This window comes from Corvus moneduloides, chromosome 3 (assembly GCF_009650955.1).
Source record: "Corvus moneduloides isolate bCorMon1 chromosome 3, bCorMon1.pri, whole genome shotgun sequence".
Classification (NCBI taxonomy): domain Eukaryota; kingdom Metazoa; phylum Chordata; class Aves; order Passeriformes; family Corvidae; genus Corvus; species Corvus moneduloides.
In genome coordinates this window covers 92,206,698-92,227,069 of record NC_045478.1, presented here as the reverse complement: position 1 = coordinate 92,227,069, position 20,372 = coordinate 92,206,698, and the positions used below count along the sequence as shown (strand labels likewise).

Here is a 20,372-nt window from a genome sequence, read left to right as displayed (position 1 = left end):
CAAAAAAGCAACTTGTCTTTGGATACTCTAGAGCTGGATTTAAATATCCTTTATGCATGAAATAACATGGTCTTCATTTTACATGTTGTCTTTGTATCCCCTTCAATTTCAACCAGTTATCCTAGGTGTTTTCCCATAGTTAAACTGTTGATACTTCACGTTTATCATGGCCTTGGACAGGTTGTCTGTGACCACCTGGGCTCTGTCAAGTCTGTCCTTCAATCATTTTATAAAAATGATTTTACAAAAAAATTGACTATTTAGCTAGTCAGACAGACCATCCATCCATCACCCATGAGATTATTTTTTATATTCCAAATCTCCACGACACCTTGCCTCCTCTCCACAAGTATAGAAGTTCATACCATCCTCTGACTCCTCCAAAAGCAAAATTTAGAACTTTAATAATTCACAACAGCTTTAAATAGACTATGTCTCCATCCTGCCTCAAAGTCTGTTCTTTGCTTGTTTTTTTTTCTTCGTGTGCAGATGTGTAAACCACTCTTTATCTTTCTCAGGCTGAAGTGAGGACCTGTACATTCAAAGTGGAAATGAGCTGTGACATTTTTACCTTGTGGTATGAACCAGTAGACAGAGGTGGAGTTAGCAACTTTTCATCCCCTGAGAAATCCTTAAGTCCCCGTGCCCAGTAAACCAGGGTGCTGTGCGTCAGTGGAAGGATCACTGGATAAAGTCCTCAGCCTGTGCTGGACTCTGCTGAACAGAAGGTCAGACTAGATCATCGTGACTACCCATACTGCTTTTTACATTTGGGAACCACCCCCTACAAAGGCAAGAATGTAAAAGCAGTCAAACTGTCAATCAAAGTCTTGTGGTGAAGTCAGCAGGTTCAATAAAACCGAACATCCCTCTGTAAGCTAATGCTACAATTGTATGCATTAAGGTTCCAATTGCCTTAACTTTTGTGAGTGAATACTCATTACTTTAACTGGCAGTCATGTCACAGCAGTCATATGGATCTTAGGCTGTAACAAAAAATGGTATTACATGGCTTCCTCTTCCTTGAGAGCTAAGCAGAACCTTTATAACTGACATGGCAGGGGCTGTCAAGCTTTCAGTCAGTACTTGTCTCCAAGCACCAACCCTCCCTGAACACTACTGAAAGTAAGGCTGATGGAAACAACAGGTAGTGACCATTTCAGAGACTTCTGGTTGTCTAGAAGTCTGGTAGGAAAGACCCTATCAAACCTTAATCAGTGTCCACAGGTGCAGAAAGCATATGGCAGGATCAAAGTCTCTACCCTTGTTTATTCCCTGGATACAATATTAAGCTATGATCCATGAAGTGCCTCCTATCCTGTTCCACTGGAATCTTGTGAATTGATTTTATCTCAGCAAGATACAGCTTGCAAAAAACACTTGTACTTGAGTAAACTAAGATGATGTCATGACACGTTGCATTGGGCTGCAGCTGAGATGGAAAAATATAAAAATGTATACTTCTTTCTTGCTTCACTGCAGGGATGTTCTTCACTAACCAGTCCCTTGGATTTTTGCATCCAAGGGTATTTTGAGCACTGTAGACACATCTCTCTCTGACTTTCAGGCTGCCTTCTGTGCTGTGAGTCATTGGGGAAGAGGTTTGGTTCAGATGTGTCTTTTGGGGTGTATTGCTGTCTGGGATGGTCGGTGGTCCCTGCAGCCATTCATCATTGTCACCCTCTTTGCTGCTTCTCCTGCTGTTTTTGGTATGTCTGTGAGAAGGCCTCAAGCACTGCAAAGTCAGCAGAGCTGCAGGTCAGAGATTGCAAGAGCAGATTTCTTTTAAGAAATAATCACAGGCTCAGAGCAGTGGTACAGATTAGGCCAGGTTTAGTGAGCGCAAGCTCAGCCTGAAAACGCTTGCTTGTCCTTACTGAAGGAATTGTTAAGACACTGTGCTTGTGGCTGGGGGAGAAGTCTGAGTACCAGATAGCTCACTAGGGCCCCTGTGCGCACACCCATGACTCTACTCTGATTTAAATCAAGACAAAAATGCTGATGCCTTTGCATGTTTTCTGTATTTGTTTTTATGGTCATATTGACCCATATACTTAAAATTCACCTTTAACCCGCATCCATGGCAAAATTTTCTTCTTGCCATCCTTAGAAGTGTACATATCTGGCATCAAATTGTAATTTCTGCTTAGTTAAGGGGGTTGTGTTTCATTCAGTTTTCTTAGCTAGGTCTGCTTTTTTCATGCCTTAGTAAACTTTTGTGTGGGCAACTACAGCAGCCATTTCTCTAACAAGCTTTAAATCTATTCTAGACAATGCACAGAACCATTGGAGAGCCATCTCCACCTGTATAGGATTGTCTTGTAGACAAAAATAGAGCCAGGGTGTTCCTTCAACTCACGGTAACTGTCTCTTGAGTTACAGAAAGCATTTCCATTAGAGACTATTCTAGTTAAATACTTCTGAATAGTGGTTAAAGCATTCTGAAGTCCTCAAAGTATTTGCCTGACACTAGAGGATGTTCACAGAAAAATTACCCTTTGCTGTCATCTCATGGGTCACTCTGAAGATGTCCACAGCTTCATGACGAAGACAGACTTTGGAATATGAGAAGATTGCTTTGTGATATTATGCTAACACCTTCTCTCTCAAACTGAGACCAGCGTAGAAATTTGTAACTTTGAAAATCTATCTCTTCATATGATTACAGGTTACTCTCTTCAGAGACAAAAAAGTGTTCTATAATGTCACATAGAAATTATGAACACAGAAAGGAGGAAAACTTCTGTATGTTTGCTTTTGAACCTTATAAAACTTGTCCCTGAAAGTAGAGCAAATCCAAGTTTGCTGAGCAATATGTAAAAGGCCAGTTGTACTGGGAGTGGGCTTTTCTCTCTCGAGGAATCATGAGCATGTTGGAAACCAGTAGACAGAAAAAAGCTCAACATGAGCAGTTTGAGAAAGAAAAAGAGAAGCTATCATCTCTTAAATTCTCCATTGGGGACGGTGTGATAAGTGATGCATACAGATACACTCCTACAAGATAACCCTTTTTTTAGGCTCTACCATATGTTCAGGAGCAGCAATCACATTTGTCTTCGTGCTGGAGGGAGGGTGGAGTGATTCATTCCATAGCAAGGTAAAAAAAAATCCACATAGCAGTGGCGTCAGAAATATGACTATGAAAGTTCTGGGACACTTTAGAGAATAAAGAGGCCAGTGTCTGCCAACAAACCCAGAGTTCACAGGAGGAAAAAAGACCTGAGTGAAATCTGTTGCAGGCTACCATATATTTACATACGGAGTGAGAAATTACACAAGTGTTTATAGAAACTTTTCTGTTCATTCACCTTTTCTATGGCACTGCAAAATGTTGCCAGCATGGTCATTAAAGACCTACTCATCTTCTGAAACATGGTTATGAATTTTAGTCATGACAGAATAAATTCTTTTCTACTGCTGAAGTATTGAAACCAATTAAGCATTCTTTAATATTTCATTGAAATTTAATCACTATGAGTCAGAGTTTTATCTTCATTAGGTGCATAGCCACATGAATTTAGGACCAGACTAATTTTTGACTTGTGGCTTATAGTCAGGCTATTGTGGAAGAGAGAAATGCACACATTGTGACAAATCATTTGGCTCTGTTTGGAGTTTCTGTTGTCTGAGGTAAGTTAATTTTAGTCTACCTATGAGGCACATTAGATAGTAAATTCTAAGAGTTATGTAAAAGCCGGTAGCTCACAGAAGTTTTCTGCAGTGCCACATTTATCTCCACTTCATCCCTGAATGCAGCCGTTTCCAACAACGAAGAAATGATTTTTGGCACTGTCACAGTAGGGCAAATATTTCTCAATAAAAGATGCATGCTGAACATGGGGGATGGTACAAATACACACCTGCAAAGACAGAGTGCGCGTGGCTGGGAAATGACTGCACCCTAAGTGTCGGGTTTGAAAGCAATCTTAAAGTGAATAAAAAGCCCTCGAGGTGCTTGGACACAGGATTTTTCACATCTCTACTCTCTCCTGAGAGAGGCACAAGGGATGAAGCAGGAGTGTGTTCTGCTTGAGATGTCTCCAGCAACTGTGGAAACAAACGCAGCTCTCAAGCAGATTTTCAGAACCAAGGACAGTTCTTATTAGACCACTCCCACTTTTTTTCTTTTACTACATTCATGAGGGAAATGTGGGAGTTCCTTTAACAGATAGTTGGGTACAGGCTACATCCTCCTATCTTGTACAATCAGAGTTGCTATTCAGTAGGTTTGCAGCTTCATTTCTTCTGCTGGTGACTGTCCTTCTCTTGCTTTGGTGAGACAGAAAAAAGGAAGGAAATTAAACTTCTAAAAAAAATGAAAACCTCTTCTCTGTAAAGCTGGCTGACTTCCCCAGCAAGAAAGTTGGAAAAGCCATCTCATCAGTCAAGGTGCTCATCTGGCCCTTATTCTCTCTTCATGCCGAAGAAAGACACTGTGCCTTGCTGGAGTCCTGCCACAGACTGATGGTTCTGCTTATCCTAATTCCACGTCATGGGATCGGCACTGTCTTGGTGTCACCTAGGAAGGGGATTGAAACAACATTCAGAGAGGTGAACTCAGAGCCCAGCATCTGTGTATCAAGTGGTACAGAGGCAAGTTTAGGACTCCCTCTAACCCAACCCACTGCAAACAAGCCAAAATAGTTCTGCTAATGAAGCACAACTTGACAGTACTCAATAAGGGAGTAAAAGTTCCTTATTCCCATGCTCATACACTCTGAGCTGCACTCTGGTACTTCTAAGGCAACCATTTATGGAGAAAAGAAGGGAAAATGCTTTCCCAAGTGCAACACATTTTGTTCTTTCATCATTGCAGATCTAAGAAATCTCCCAACCCATATAGCGGTTATGGAGGGTCATGCTTAAATTTCCTCTTTAAGTTTACATTAGGTATTACAAAAGTTGAGTCAAATGCTGATTAGTATACTGATTATACTCATGATGAATATATGTATGGGAAAACAGAGTCATATAACTAATGCACCCTAGCACCCTAGAATGCAGTGCTGGCTGTGCTCTCCAAAGAAGCCTGAAGTCTTGTATTTCTATGTAGTGATTTTTTAAATGTTTGTTGCACTCCTTTTCTAGGAATGAGTCTGACTTTTGACTTCTTAGTCTTTTTGAAGGGATCACACTAAGGTTTTGATGCTGCTTGGTGTAATGAATCAATGTTCAGCTCAATCTTTTTGTTGCTAAATATCAAGGAACACTTGGCAAATTTCTACTACTGCTCATTTTGACAGGATGAGGACAGCATTCCCTTGTCTGATAGTAGAGGTGACTAATGTTTCTGTATTCTTCAAGCAAGCAAAAGTTGTACATTTAGTACCGTTGTGCATTTGATTTGCGTTTTATTCCTTGCTCTTTTTTAGCTCTTGGGGTAATTTTTGCATGTTCTACTTATTTAAGCTATCTGGAGTTACAGCAGGAAAGCTCAGAGAAGATTTTACAGAGTGAAGAATTTTGAGTTTTTCAGGCTTTACCCTTGAAGCTCTCCAAAGCAGAGCAATCTGTCAGTCTCTTCCTTCATTACTCTTTGAAAGCTTTTTGAGCAAAGATAAAGAAAAATCCATTCTTTCATTTCCCTTTCAACAGTACAAAGCACTCTTACACATGTTATTCCACAGAATTTACAGAGTTTTTCAGTAAAATTATTCATAAGCTGCTTTTCATTGTTTGTAATGACCTCATATGGATGCCTGTAACAAGTAAAAGCTTTTGTTCTCCTGGTGAAAAATGAAATATCCATGCCTGCAAAAGCCTCTAGGAATGATGACTAGCAATTAATCATGGTAAAGGAATAATAAACCTGGAAGATCTGGGCGTAGCTGTATCAACAGACTTGATGCCATGCCTACCATTTGTTGTACTTGGGGTTTTCTGTGCAAGCTAATTAACTTGTTGGTCACCTGCTCGCTGTCTGAGTCCATTTCATCTTAAAACCCTATTCAGCAAAACTGTGTAATTTAAGCCATAAGTGGGTAAATCTCAGGAGTCAGGTAAAACTTTAATCAATTGGTGAAGTTCAAACATAAGAAGAAATTCTGCTCTCTTCTTAATGTTACACCATCAAACCTAAACAGAACAATTGGGGTTCTCTGAAATAAAAGGGAGATACCAAATTTGAGCAGTCCTATATCTGTAAACTCATTTAATATGCAACTTTGCTAAAGAGTAGGGTTTCTGTTCTTTTCTGGTACTTACAAATCTTCTGCATATTTTCTGTGAGAGAGAACTAATTTGAGGATGGCCAAATATATATTTGCAAAGTATATAGCTGGTAGCTGGAAGAGACCAAAATCCAATAAACACTGCTCAAACTTTCCTCTTTCCAATGAGTTCACTAATGGGATGCATAGCCTGGATTCTGGACTGCGGATATTTGCTAGGCTGCCAGTTGTCTGCTTTTAGACTCCTAATTGTGGAGAGTTTGTAACGTGTAAATAAATAGTAGACTACTTGTTACTAAATTTTGTTCATGCACCAGAAATCTGTGGCACATGTCTAAGATCCTTCATCAGAGAAATGTATTGCTAAATGACAAAACATACTTCTAGACAATAAAATCATGCTACTGTTGGAAACTATAACTGACTTCTCATTTTCTTTCTCCTGGGGTCATTATAAACTAAAGCTTGTTTTCTTGCTGGATGGGTTTTACTTTCCTTTTCAGTAATGGATTTGTCACTCTTCACACAGTATGCTTTCGGTCCAGGCTCAGCTTTGAAAGAAGCAGGGTGTCTCTGGTTGGTGAGCAATGCTTTTGTCTAATTTTGGTATCACAAACTGAAAGGATATAACTGTGTTTTATCCTTTCATAAAGCATTCCAAAATTCAACATCTCCACATCTTTCTAGCCTATCCAGTCCTTCTAGCCTGCCTTTTCCTTTGCTTTACGTGCAACAACCAGAAAGTGGCAAAATGTCAAACTTCTGCTTTAGTAAATGCCTTCATTACACATCTATGTTCCTTTTTTCTTTTTTGTTTTCTGCTGTTTTTCTCCCCTTAGGAGACCATATTTTTGACCATTAGTGATTTTTGCACCCCTTGTTCTCATTCTGCATATGAAAAAACAATTTTTCCCTAATGTTATTGCAAAAGTCACCTTGAATAATTCTGGTTTTCTTTACCTTATGCATGTTTCATGGAAATTTTGTTCCAAAAGGTTTTCTTGCTCTTCTAGCTCAGAATCGAGAAGCTTGATGATTACTTTGCTTATATGTTTTTGAAAAAGTTTCCTCAGTTTACAAGAAGCAAGCAATTTTTCTGTATCCCTTTTACATAGTAAAAGGTATTTCCAGTTTGCTAATTGGGTAGAGGGTTTGCCAGAGAGGTTCTCTAAACATGCATAAACTATGTCTGTGTCTTTGGTGAGTTGATAGATATTTATTTGCCTCATTTTTCAAGAATTGGTAAATGCAGTTCTTCCTTTCTCTCCCCTGGGAATTGAACTATTTTTTTAACCTTCATGATAAGAGAGATGCTTGAGATTCTGGTAGATAACCATTCCTTATTGCTTGAGACTATCTACAGGTTCAGTCACTGGGATGGAGAAACACTTGAATGATATGTGTTTAAACTTTTTAATAATGCATAAATTGTGTCTTAAACTGATGCTGAGACATTCTTCTGTACAAACTGATATATTGGAGTACACACAGTTTCTATGGGTAGTGATGCCCATTTCATTTCATTTCATTTCAAGATTCTTGTTTTTGGTTGGAATAATTAGAGTAGTCTTGTCAGCTGTTAGCTGACTCCACACTTCTCTTTCCAGTGCACAAAGATTTTTTTGACAGAAGAACTTGAAACAGCATGTTGGAGTTTGCTTTGGCCAGCCAATTACAAAATACGGGCAAAAAAACCTAACTTCAAGCAGTGCCTGGAGTTTCTGTCATTCCAGCATGACCTTCTGGACGTAAAATTATCCTATGTGGTAGGACACCAAGTTTCTGCAGGACATGTGGGTTTCAACCTAGTGTAAGTGCTCTGAGATGCAAGCATGAAGAAAATTGCTAGTATAACTGAGGATCCCCTTCATTTCAGCTCACATGAGCTCTTACAGAAAAAGGAGGTGGACATCTGTTAACCACTATAGGATCCCATCATTATAATTTGCACAGATTTCACTGCCTGGAAATAAGTGGAAAACCCCACTTGTAAATCTCAAGAAAGGACAGCATATAGATGAATCTGACAGCTGTGTTCTGCCAGGAAAATAGCAAATTCCCTTCTTCAAATTAGTTTCATTTGAGTTCTGAAATGTGCTCATTACTTCTAATGCTGCTCCCTTCTGGTGACCTCTGCTGGTATGGTAGGATGACCTTTTCTGATGTAACTGTCCAACACTGCAAAAAAGAATTCGGAATTACTTGAGTTAGAGAGAATAATCATGACCCTTCAGCCAAGTGTATGAGCCATTTGTCTACAAAAAACTGAGAACAGTGTGTCCCAGGTCCCAAACTCTGCTTAATGACTCAAACACCCCTTTCATGGAAAAGTTTTACCTCTTCCCATCTTTAGAAACAGGGTGGTTATAATGTGTTGCTGCATTATCAGTTGCTGACTTTACACGCTGTTGAGTAATCTGAAATATACTGGCTGGCTCTTTGAAATGTTGCTGTGAGTTATGATAGCTTTCTAACTCTACATTTACATGTAGATACAGAGTGAATTCATTAGTGTGGCTCTGCATTGTTTCCATAAATACTTCAGCTTCACATTTACTAATAGAAATATTGTGTGGGCTTTCAATTACTCTGCTAATGAGCTTAAATATGTTTTAGTTGGATTTGAATTAGTGTGAGGAATTTTTTTTCTGAGGCAGTTAGTATAATGAGGTGAAAGGTGTTCTCTGTGTCGCTGAATAGCTTGGGTGTGACTGGATTAATCTTTAGTGCTGACAAGGCTTCCTAGAGTGTACCTGCTTTCCCTCTAAAGATAAAATTGAAAGCTCAGGGCACTAAATGTCTGCTGCTGTCATGTCCACATGAAATAACTTATAGCACAGATCAGGGAGCCTGAAAGTCTAATTTTGTGTTGTCAAACCAACATGAACGAAAATGAGATTGTCCCAGAGCAGTAGCTTGCACCTGGACAGATGAAGTAAGAACCTTGACTAATTCAAAGCATCAGAAGATGGTTCTGGTGATCTTCATTCATCCAAGCACCTCACCCATTGTGCCCAACTGCAGCTCCCTGTGGTTTGCAAGAATCTTGTTGAGAATTGTAAGGAGAAGAGGGTTTTCCCTTAGAGCAATGGCAATGGAGTGGAGCAGAATACCTTGTACCATGGTTCCCCTTTCTCAGCCTTGTGGAGTAATGTCCCCTAGAAGCCTACACTTTCCTCTGTCACCTGCTAAATTACTTCAAAGCACTCCCAGGGGACATTATTCAGCAGCCTATCAAAAAATTTTATATTCTCTGAGCCAATAGTTTAAAGTTTGGGATGTTTTGTGGTTTTTTTACTTTCCTTTGTAACACAAGGCATATATTCATTATCAGTATCTCTCTGGCTCACCATCTTCTGACAGGCATATCAACTGCTTTTGTCTCTGCCTTCTCTTCCCCACCTCCAACCCCACTTTTACAAAAAAGCAGAAAAGAACATAAGCAAATTAGGAAATAATAATGAAATGATATGTACTATATGTTTTATTTGACAAGACAGATTCTCTGAAGGGCAGCTGGATGTATGAGCAATAAGAACACAAGTTTTAGAAAAGCAAGAAGGGATTTGTGTTTAATAATAAATATTCCATCTGAAGGCAAAATTATGATCACATATCATAAAACCCCCCAAAACTAATAAAATAAAAATGCAGGAAATTATTCATGCTGGGTTGATTTAGTGTTTACTGAACAAGTCTGGCTACCTCCTGGTATTATCTGACATTTCCTTATGTTGACGTGACTGACAGAGGAATTATGCCCTGTTGCTAATACTAACAAATATCTCTTTTCCCAGAACACCAGAAATACAACTGTCATTTTTTTCAAGTTGCAGGTCACAATAGGTCTCTGTCTTTCCCAGATCCTAAATTAAAAAATTGTGAATCAGATGCCAAAAGAGAGATCACACACAAAATATACTTGGTACTTTTTACCTGTTTTTTTTTTTTAAATTCCTGAGGCCTTAGCATGATCTGAAGACACGTATTCAAAGAATTCTTTTGAAATCTGAAGGATCAGAAATTAATCTCCATTGTTAGCTTACTTAATTTGTAATAATGTTTTAGATTTTATTTTCATTCCATCACTACAGAAACTGGGGCTTTCCAGGATAAAAATACAGAAAAAAATTACATGAGTATATACCATAAAACTTTCAAGCAAATCGCAAAGGTTGGAAGCCAAGAATGCTAAGTGTGCAGCCCAAATTTGTCAATTGCATGCTCTTGCTCCCAGGCCGTACATCATGTGTGACATTTTCACTTCAATTTAGATCCTTCTAGTCTTCCTCTATATTTTTCTGCCCTTTTCTCCAGAGTTCTTAATCTCTGTCCACCATCTGGGCTTTTCCCACTGCCTAGATTCACTTCACTTTCTTTACAATTGTCTTGGCTTTGCTGAAAGATCTTCACCTTTTTTTACAAGATTTTTAGTCAGTCTTTCTCCGGTATGCTGATACTTTCTATCTCCCATTGATACTTTTCCTCTCCTCTACCATCCTACTTTAATCCTACTGTGGTTGAAGGTGGACACTCCACCTGAAATGTAGGACTATTAGACCCTTCTACAATACTCAATGGCAGAATACCTGGATTTTTTTTTTTTTCCAGAAAAACATATGAAACTGGGCTGAAGGAAAAAAAAAAAAAAAACAAACCAACAAGTATCTTAAAACAGGGAACTAACTTATAAATGAAATAAAGGATCACTGAAAAATGAGAATTGTTCATATTCCAGTGTTTAACTTTTCTGGATTGATTTCTAGTTCTGAGAGTAATGTTTTGCACTTAAGTGAAAGCAACTTAATATAAGAGGAAGTTTAGGAGTGTACAGTGAGACTGATATTTTCACAGTAAGGCATTACTATACAGAGAATTTAGTGTGCTAACTAAATGGGATATAATTTTACAAAGCAATTGCTATTTCGCCCTGGCACGTCTCTTTCTTTTCCCCTCCTCATTGTAAGTTACAGTGCATAATGATACCACCAGCTAGCAGTTGCTCCATAATTAGTGTATAGTCTATAACAGCTACAAAATTCACACCCTAGGAATTAAGGGTTTTTTACCTTTTTTTTTTTTTACTTCTCCTTTTTCTGATACAGCATTTAATAAATTAGCATGACTCTATTTTGAGCTCCTGGCATTTATTTCAGATGGAGAAATTGTATACAGGTAGTATATAGACCCAGATAATAAATCAAAAATTGTGCATAGATAGTATATAGTACTGGGTAATATAAAAAAAAAAGAAAAAAGACTATGAGAAAAGCAACATAGTCTAGCATGTTAGTATAAAACTGATTCTTGGAAGTTGCAAGTACCTTCCCAAAGGAATTGCCTTGACAGGTCCCTACAAGTTCTGTGATTAAAGCAGTTTTGGGCTAAAGCTAGATGGTATCATATCCTTCCTTTGATGGAGAAAAGGAACAGAATTGCCTAGCCAATTAACCTAATCTGGGTTTTGTCTAATTTGTCTGTTTTGCATAACCACAGTATTAACCAGCAGTTCAGTCCTGCTAATCCCCAGTGCTACATAGAAGAAAAGAATCGTTTGTATATTACAGTGTAATCACAATATCTGCTAATTTCCTCCGATACAATACAGGCCTCCTTTGAAAGAAGATTGCTGGCATTATCCCCATTTTATAAATGAGGAGACTTACAGTACAGCAAAATGATTTCTTGAGAACTGAGAGTTACTGATAAAGTGGAGCCTGATATCAATGTAGCTGATAAAGGAAGAATAAAACTCAGTTATCCTAAATTCTCAGCACAGTTCACTTTCTGCAAGCTTCAGTGCTCACTTACATCTGGGATTACTACTGAAGTCTGCAGCAAACCTTTTTCCCTTGTATTTCTAACTAATTTATTTTCTAATTTCCTTAATATCACCACACTCTGAAGTGAATAATTACAAAATGGCTTGCTTTCTGTATGTTGTGTCCACAAGGACATAACAAGGACATTTGGTGGTGGTACAAAATAAGGTTGACTTCAAATAAGAGTTCTAGCACTCTCCTTCCCTGTTTTTAGAAAGTGTCTCATGGACTCATTTTGGTGCTTTCACAAAATGAGACACGAATCTCCATGGATTGAAGACCATGCATTTCTTGAAAAAGCCCTGCAAACTTTCATCTTGGCTTCATAGCTCTTCATCACACATTAACTCTCCTAGGAGCATCTGCCTACTGCTGTTCTAGTTCAGATGCTTATGCCATGCCCCAATCCTGGCCATAGGTCTCCTCCTCTTCCAGCAATTGTACCAAAGTGTGAGAGAAGGGGGCTTTTTCTTGTAAATTAAGAAGGTCATTTTTAAGACCCCTAATCCTCATTTTTTTCCTTATAGAGGTAGGATTTTCAGAGAGGTCAGAAACTTGTTAATATAGGAATAGTTTTCTTTGGGGTATTTTGACCTTCAGATAGGATTCAGAAGCTAGATTAAGAATCAGAAAACAAAACCCTGGCAGGAATGTGGAGATTTGCCTGCTCCTCCTACTCCAAAGAGAATAAACCAAATGAGGAAGGCAGACATTACTGTGTCTTATGTGTTTGGACAGTGACATTTCTGTGAGATTTTCAAATTTTGTCTTGACCTAGCTGGGACTAAATTTACACTTTCCCCATTGATGTATTTGTGTATTTTCTTGCTTTCCCAGTCCTCACTTCTCCTGGATTCCTTAAACTAAAATACATTAAAACCTTTCATAAGCTATAATCTATAAGCAAATCTTTTCTTAGTTGATCTCCTCCTGCAGTTAGTCAACTGTCGCTTTATTTTTCCTGAAGAAAAGCTAGTATCAGGTTTAGATCTCTATTTCTCTTCTGTGATAAGAAGCATCTCTGCAAGATCACCCTGCCCTGAAGAGCAGGCAGACAATATCGAGCTTGTTTCTTCAAAATACCTCAACAGTTAAGTGTGTTTGCTATCTGAGGGCTAGCGAGTGAACACCAGGATCTTCTGAGTTCTAAAAGCTAACGACTTTCAAAAGCTTATTTTGACCTCTAATGCAGCACATCCTTGCTATCTGAAACCAGCTTTCTGTGTTTAGCTGATGAGTGGACTGAACAAGCCCTGCAAGATCTCTGCCTAGATCCAGTTTTACTGGCCCCTCTTAGTTTTACTGCAGCTCTGAGCCATTGAGTCCCAGAACCAGGGCATGGTGGTCCATGATTAATGGCACGGCACGTATGGAGGAGCCATGAAGAGACACTCCCTCTTAGGCAGCAAAGCAAAGATTGAAGTGGCATTTTGCAGCTACCTGTGTTGGGGAAAATCAAAGAAAGAGTCATCAATATCCCAGAATGAAAATGTGTCTGCATTGATTTTAGATGTGGGGAGCGTTAAGAGATGTCATCCATCATATCTGACTGGCAGTATGTTTGGGGAGGGTAGACCAAAGCGTGGAGGAGTGCCAAAATGCTCTTAAAATTTGGCAAGTTCAAGAAAAGATGATCACCTTCCCTGTAAGATAGAAAACTAAGTCTGAAATTAATTACTTAACTCCTAGTACTCCTGAAATTGTTACTTATTCCTATGCTCAGTTGTTCCTTGGCAGAATAATTAGAATATTTTACAAGAACATTTAAAGTTTATTTACAGAAACAACCAAAATTCTTCATTTTAGATGTATATGGAGAGTTGTTTGCTTTTTCCTTAATTGAGATTACAACTGTGATCTTATATAAACCTATTATAAGTCCCAATATTATCGCAGCTGTAGCTTCCAGGATTGATTGAATTTAGGAATGACTCAGTTTCTTTTAAAGGTTAAGATGAGGTTTTTATTATAGTACATTTCAACACAGTTAACCTGTCCATGCTTTAGGACTAGTTATGGCCTCACTTCTGTACATTTAAAAATAGATTGGCTTTACATTTCTTCCACTATTCACTATCTGCCAGTCCTTGAAATATTCTAGGCATTTACATTTCCTTGGAAGCTTGTGTGTAATTGTGTTTGAAGAAAGCAAATTGTAAATGATTTGGGCTATCAGTGTCCACTGAAATTGGGCATTAGTGTGTGAGCCTGAACAACTGTATTTCTATTTTTGTATGTTTGTTTGCTTTTGTATGTTTGAAAAGAGCCACATCCTCACCTGAGGCCAGACTGAAGGGCTGTGTCAGTAGAGAGAAAGCATAAACGCAGAGAAGACCAGACATGTGCAAAGCTATGAAGCGTGTAAACCCGGGTGTTTGCTGCTTGCTTGGACACAGTGGTCTCTCTTGCCTCTGTGTTTCATCAGTGCAAAGCCAAAGGAACCACTCTAACAGATGATATTACAGGCCTGTTTTTCCAAGAGTTATGACCCAAGTCCAAGACCCAATTTGTAGGGCTGACTACTCTTTCTGCTAACAGTGCAACTTGTTTGTAGTGAGGTTTTACAGTGAAATAACTTCTGAATGACTTTACACATGGCAGAATGTTTTTAAGCTTTGGGCTGGTAGTGATGGTGAAAAGTGGAGTATAGCACTACAGAAGGAGATTGGAAGCAATTGGTGAAACTATTCCAGAGTTTAAAATCAAATGTTTGACGATCAATACTATTCTGTTATTCCATATATCATCCTTAGTTTGTACATATATACTTCCTTGAACAATTCAACAGAGTGCAGTCTGCTGTGGGCGGTGGGGTTTTGCTCACAGAGCCACAAGGAGAGTAGAATAATTAGAAATAGCTTGAGACCAAATATTTCAACTTTTGGAAACAATTTTAGCAACATTATCTGGAGTGTTTCATGAGGGCTGCTTTATGACCTCTCGGCTCATTCTGAATAGCTCATCTATATCTGTGTCGAACAGCTCCATTAGGATGACAAATGTGCCTAGAATCCCAAATACACATTGAGTAAACCTGCCAGATGATGTTTATATTCCAAGCGTCTCTCACTGATCTTTCTTTTCCTTACAGAATTTTTTTTCTGTGTTTGTTTGCTTTTTAAAAAGGAGCCACAACCTCGCCTGTGGCCAGACTGAAGGGTTGAGTAAGTGGCGTGAATGCATAAATACAAAGATGATCAGAAAATCATCTTTGCAGTGCCTTGACGTTGCTGCTTCTCTGTGCAGGTCTGTTCCCTCCCACTGCACAGAAGGTGCTCGGCAGAGCTGCAGTTTGTGCTAGCTGTGGCAATGATTTGAGGCTGAGGAAGCCTGGCACTCCCACAAGGAGTCTGCCTTGCTCCTGTGCCCAGGCCTTACCATCCCAGATAGTCACACCAGCTCACTGTGTGTTCTAAGTGCCTGTAGGACTCCCTTTTTGCTGGTGCAAAAGACCTGCAGATCTAAGTCATAATGGGCTGTTTTAATTTCAGCTTTTTTTCTCTCACTCAAGCCTGTAATGAGGCAGTAATGAGAAACATGCATGGGGTATCTCTTTGGTGTTATTCTTGGCTACCCACCAGGCACCAAATCTGGGATTCTCCACTGTGTCCCACTAATGTGCTGCAATTTTCACCAGTCTGAAATGGGGGTAGACCATGTTCATTCCCATCTGCTAATTTTGAATGCTAGTCATGCTCTAATATTGCATGAGTTCAAATGACTGCTTAAGTTCTGTGGCAGCAAAGAATAATGTCCATAAATGTCCCAACTTGGAGCACAGCTTGGGCCTAGCTATTTGGTTTTTGGACATGGAATTATACATGAGCAGAATTTTTTGTTGTAAATAATCCTTCTTATTTCCATCCCTGTATCTTCCTACCTCTCCTCACGCTTCCACAGCCCATACTGCCAATGCCAGTGTTTCTTTTTCACTCACACAGGGGAAGGTGGTTGCAGGGATAAATTTCTGGCAAAGATGATGATGGTAGCTGCATTTCTAGGAGATATTTTCCAGAGTGGGGAGTAGGAGGATGGGGAAAGTAAGTGGGAGAGTGGAGAAAAAGAGAGAAATGGTTGCCTGCCTTGCATTCTCAGTCAATGAGAAAACTAAGCGTAGAGCCTTGTCTTCACAAGGTAAGTAATCTGCTGATGTTAGACAGTAAATGTTCAGGCACCTGTGAAGTGATGTGACAACTGCCATGTTGAGACTCAGCAAGCACAAGGGTCATTTGCATACTAGAAAGAACGGCTCTTTGTATGTTTTTATTCTGAGTTATTTGTTCAGGTTTGAATATATTTCAGATTAGGACAGATGCAGGTGAGGAGAAAAAAAATCCCCAGTCTAGTCTGGTCTGCTTTTTCTTATTTCCTTTATTACACAGTTGAGAGCTGGCCCTCAAAACTTGGGTGTTACTGAATGCTGGGATGTTGAACTCGCAGGAGCTGGGAAGCTTGAATGCTTGTTGGAATTTTATGGCTCTGAATTTTATGGCTCTTCTCTGCCAGTGCTCAGAACAGTTAACACTATGTTGTTCTTATGTCTGTTCTCTCTTACCTTTGTGTCAAGAGTAATCAATTCTTTTTTCTTTTTCTTTTTTTTTTTAAGGATGATACCAGCTACAAACAAGGCCTTTGTTGTAACCAACCTTGTTTCTGGAACAGGCTATGACCTCTGTGTCCTGGCAATGTGGGATGACACGGCCACAACCCTTACTGCCACCAATATTGTGGGATGTGCCCAGTTCTTCACCAAAGAAGACTACCCTCAGTGCCAGTCAATGCACAGCCAGTTCCTGGGTGGGACCATGATTCTGATCATTGGAGGCATCATTGTGGCAATTCTGTTGGTATTCATTGTAATTCTCATGGTCCGCTATAAGGTCTGCAACAATTCCCAGGGGAAGATGTCTAATGTCAGCAACGTCTACTCACAGACAAATGGAGCACAACCAGTTCAGAATGGAGTCTTGCCCCAAGTCAATCCCAAAGTGGTGGTGAGAAATGAACTTATGGAGTTTAACTGTCAGTCTGCACGGAGCAGCATCTCCTCTTCCTCCAGCTCTGCAAATAGCCGTGACTGTGACAACTACAGCCTCCAAAGTGAACAGGGCACATTGTCCAGTAAATGGAGGCCTCCTTCCCGGTCAAAACACAATATTGACCGGCTAATGGGAGCTTTTGCCTCCCTGGAACTGAAATGTCAGAAAAAGGAGGAAATGACAGACTCCAGAACTTCCACAGTGGCCCGCCACTCGGACAAAGAGCCACTGCTGGGCCAGTCGGAGTCCAAATTCCGCAGCTTCCTCATGTTGCCTCTGGAGGGCAAAACTAAACGTAGCCATTCTTTTGACATGGGAGACTTTGCCACATCTCAGTGTTGCACCTACCCAAAAAAGATAACAAACATTTGGACAAAGAGGAGCCTCTCAGTCAATGGCATGCTTTTGCAGTATGATGACAATGACCTAACAGGAGCAAAAGGGACATTTGGGAGCTCAGAGTGGGTAATGGAAAGCACAGTGTAAATATCAGTGTCTCCTCCCTTCTCTTCTCCCCTCGTGTTATAAAGCGTGGTTTGCTTCAGGGCCATGCAATTGGAAAAAGAGGGGAGGAAACGTTTTCAGTTGTACTGGCCAAAAAGATAGGTAAGCAAGTAAGTAACAGGGATAGTAAAAGAGAAAGAGGGTCATGAAATGTGAATAGGCACATATGGTACCATTCCTGTCTGGCCCCAACTAAACCATGTGGGAATGTTTCAAAGAATTTGCTAGTTGTATTTAGCATTGCTTTCCAAAAGTTACTCAGACTCTTGGTGAACCTTCACACAAGATTAAACAAGGAGGATGAAAAGGGGTTTAACAGCAGAAATTTAATTTTACAGGGTTTCTTTTTATTTTCTTTCTTTTTTTTTAATGGCACCACTATTTTTTTTTTTTTTTAACCACAGAAATACACTTCTGTGGATATGACTGGTGCTAGGCTATATCTGGTTGTCATTGCAAGTGATTTTCTCAAAAGTGCAGGCAGGGCACCCACAGGGACAGATAAGAGTAAATTGTTCAGCATAATCTCATGGTGTTAACTGTGATATCTGGGCAAACAATATTTGTTGTTGAATGGACTTTTGGTTGGGATTTAATTATTTCTGTTCTGCTTTGATTTGTTACTGCTTTTGAGTTGCTTTTTTCCCACAACAGAAGGTACGTTTCTATGCATATTTTGGTTTTGTTGTCAGCCTCATCAGATACCCCAGATGGAAAGGAGGATATGTACAAAGGTCAAATATCTGATGTACTGTATAACCCACCTCTAATACCATCCCTTTTTGTCCTAGGAAAAATTGAATCTAGGGACAAATTAAAAAAAATATCATCCTCTTTCTTCCATCTCCTTCATAGCCTCTGCTTGTCAATGCTCAAGGCATATTGGAGCAGATATTGAGATCTGTAGGGATGCTGCTATCAAAGATGGGAAAAATAGTTATCAGGATACCCTAACAAAGGACAAAGAAAGGGAAAACAGAAGTAGCTCCTGGGAACTCTCCACATTATGAATACGTGGCTTCTGGTAGAGGTCACATTCTCACTCTGCTAAAATGACACACTTGCACCCTACTGTGACAAAAGCTCCTTGTCTGTACAGTCCCATGACATGTCTTGACTGCACCAGTAACATCAGGAAAATTAAGTTTTTGTATATTTCAGGGGATTGATTATGTTTCAAATTAGCCACAAAAGTTGAGTTAAATTTGGGTGTCTCAGAGCAGGGGGTGTCCCATGTATCCCCTGCATTACATGCATCCCTTCCCCAGTCTGGTGCACTCCTACTCCCCTGTCTCTCATCCTCAGGAAGATACTTATAACAGGAGCTCATCAGGGTTTATAAACAGATTCTCACATTGGTTTTCGGTGAGCATTGCTGTGGTTGTAAAAAATACACATGGCCCATCCAGCAGAATTTATTGTCCTTACCAATTTTACTGCGATTTCTAGCATTCTGCTGGCTACTGCGACTGTCCTGTCATTTGTTTATTTATTGTTTTATCAGCTGTTGGGAACCATTCTGAAATTGCGCATTGTTACTATGATTTTGTAAAAGATGTGGAGAAAGTGTGCAATGCACAGAGAAAATTACACATGAAAAAACTCTATGTATATTTTTTTTAAAAGGTTCAGAGATATATTGTGACATGGCTGTGTACTTGATCTTGTATCTGTCATGTTTCCTACTTGGAGTTTTAGATAATGACATCCCTGTGATCAGAATATTTTTTCCTTTATTTTCTTTCTCTTTTTTTTTTGCTACAAAATGTACAGTAAAAAAACATCCTTGGGGAAAAAAAAAGGACCTGCTTTTCATTTATTCATTATTCTGTGGTCTGCTTTGAAACCTAAGAAATAATTATTTCTTAAATTATGTTGAAAATTTAGACATTTGCTTTTTCTTTCCCACAAACTGTCTTTGACTTCAGTATTTTAGGTATAAAGTAGGAATCAAGAAATATATACTTTTTTGGAATTTATAAGAAAAGATCCCGTAAAAGGCATTTCACCTCTTTTTCTGTTGTTACATTTATGCAGATCTATATTACCAGAGTACTCTAAACCCTGATCCAAAATCTGCAGACAGGTTTAAACAATTTTAAACTTAGGACCTGACTTTCTGTAGGATTTTGCTCAGATTGTTGCTCACCAACAACATTAATAGATTCAAGCAAGAGAGATCCAATCAAACTTTGTTTGGAACATTTTTCAAACTCTCTGTTTTTCTAATGCTTTCTGAGACGAATGACAGCTCCAGTGCCAGAATCTACATAATCCAACTGTCCAGATGGCAGTTCATATTAACCATTAATGACATTTTTATTTACGTTGCACTGAAAACTCTTAAAGACGTTCATGTAGTGAGTTAGTATTTTTCTTTTCCTTGTTCCACTGTGGTGCAGTTGGAGTTTTTTATTATGCTGCTGCTTTGCTCTGAACATGACATCTGGGTTGTTTTTAATTTAGACATTGAGTTCATCTTCAATGTTAGTAGCATATTCAGCCATGAATTTTCAAAGTATATCACATACTCTTTTCCCTCTTAAAGAGGAATACTTCTCTTTCACATTCTCATATAAAATTAAAGCAAGTGAGCCAACAGATGCAATTTTAAAATAATGGATAGCTGCCAAAGAACCAAGGTAAAAAATTCCACATTCTAGGAGCTGCATTTATTACTGTTAATCATAATATTAATTCATTTAGCTTTAATGAATGAGGCTACATCCACATCAGCTGATTTGAAAATACTGAGCAAAATTAAACAGGTGCCGAGCAACTACCTTTGGTGCTCACAGTACTTGATAGGAAGAGGATTCAGGGACTCACAGGTGAGT

General features: G+C 39.1%; 1 protein-coding gene across 9 annotated transcripts in view; it reads left to right on the top strand.

The window, feature by feature from the left end:
• The window catches only part of LRFN2 (leucine rich repeat and fibronectin type III domain containing 2), a 153,834-nt gene extending 134,417 nt beyond the window's left edge, over positions 1 to 19,417 (top strand). For all 9 annotated transcript variants that reach the window (XM_032102763.1, XM_032102761.1, XM_032102766.1 and 6 more), the window contains one exon: positions 16,599 to 19,417. In XM_032102763.1, coding sequence (XP_031958654.1) covers positions 16,599 to 17,517 — 919 coding nt within the window. In that variant the 3' untranslated portion in view covers positions 17,518 to 19,417. The remainder of the gene's footprint in view (positions 1 to 16,598) is intronic.
• The last annotated feature ends 955 nt before the right edge of the window (positions 19,418 to 20,372 follow it).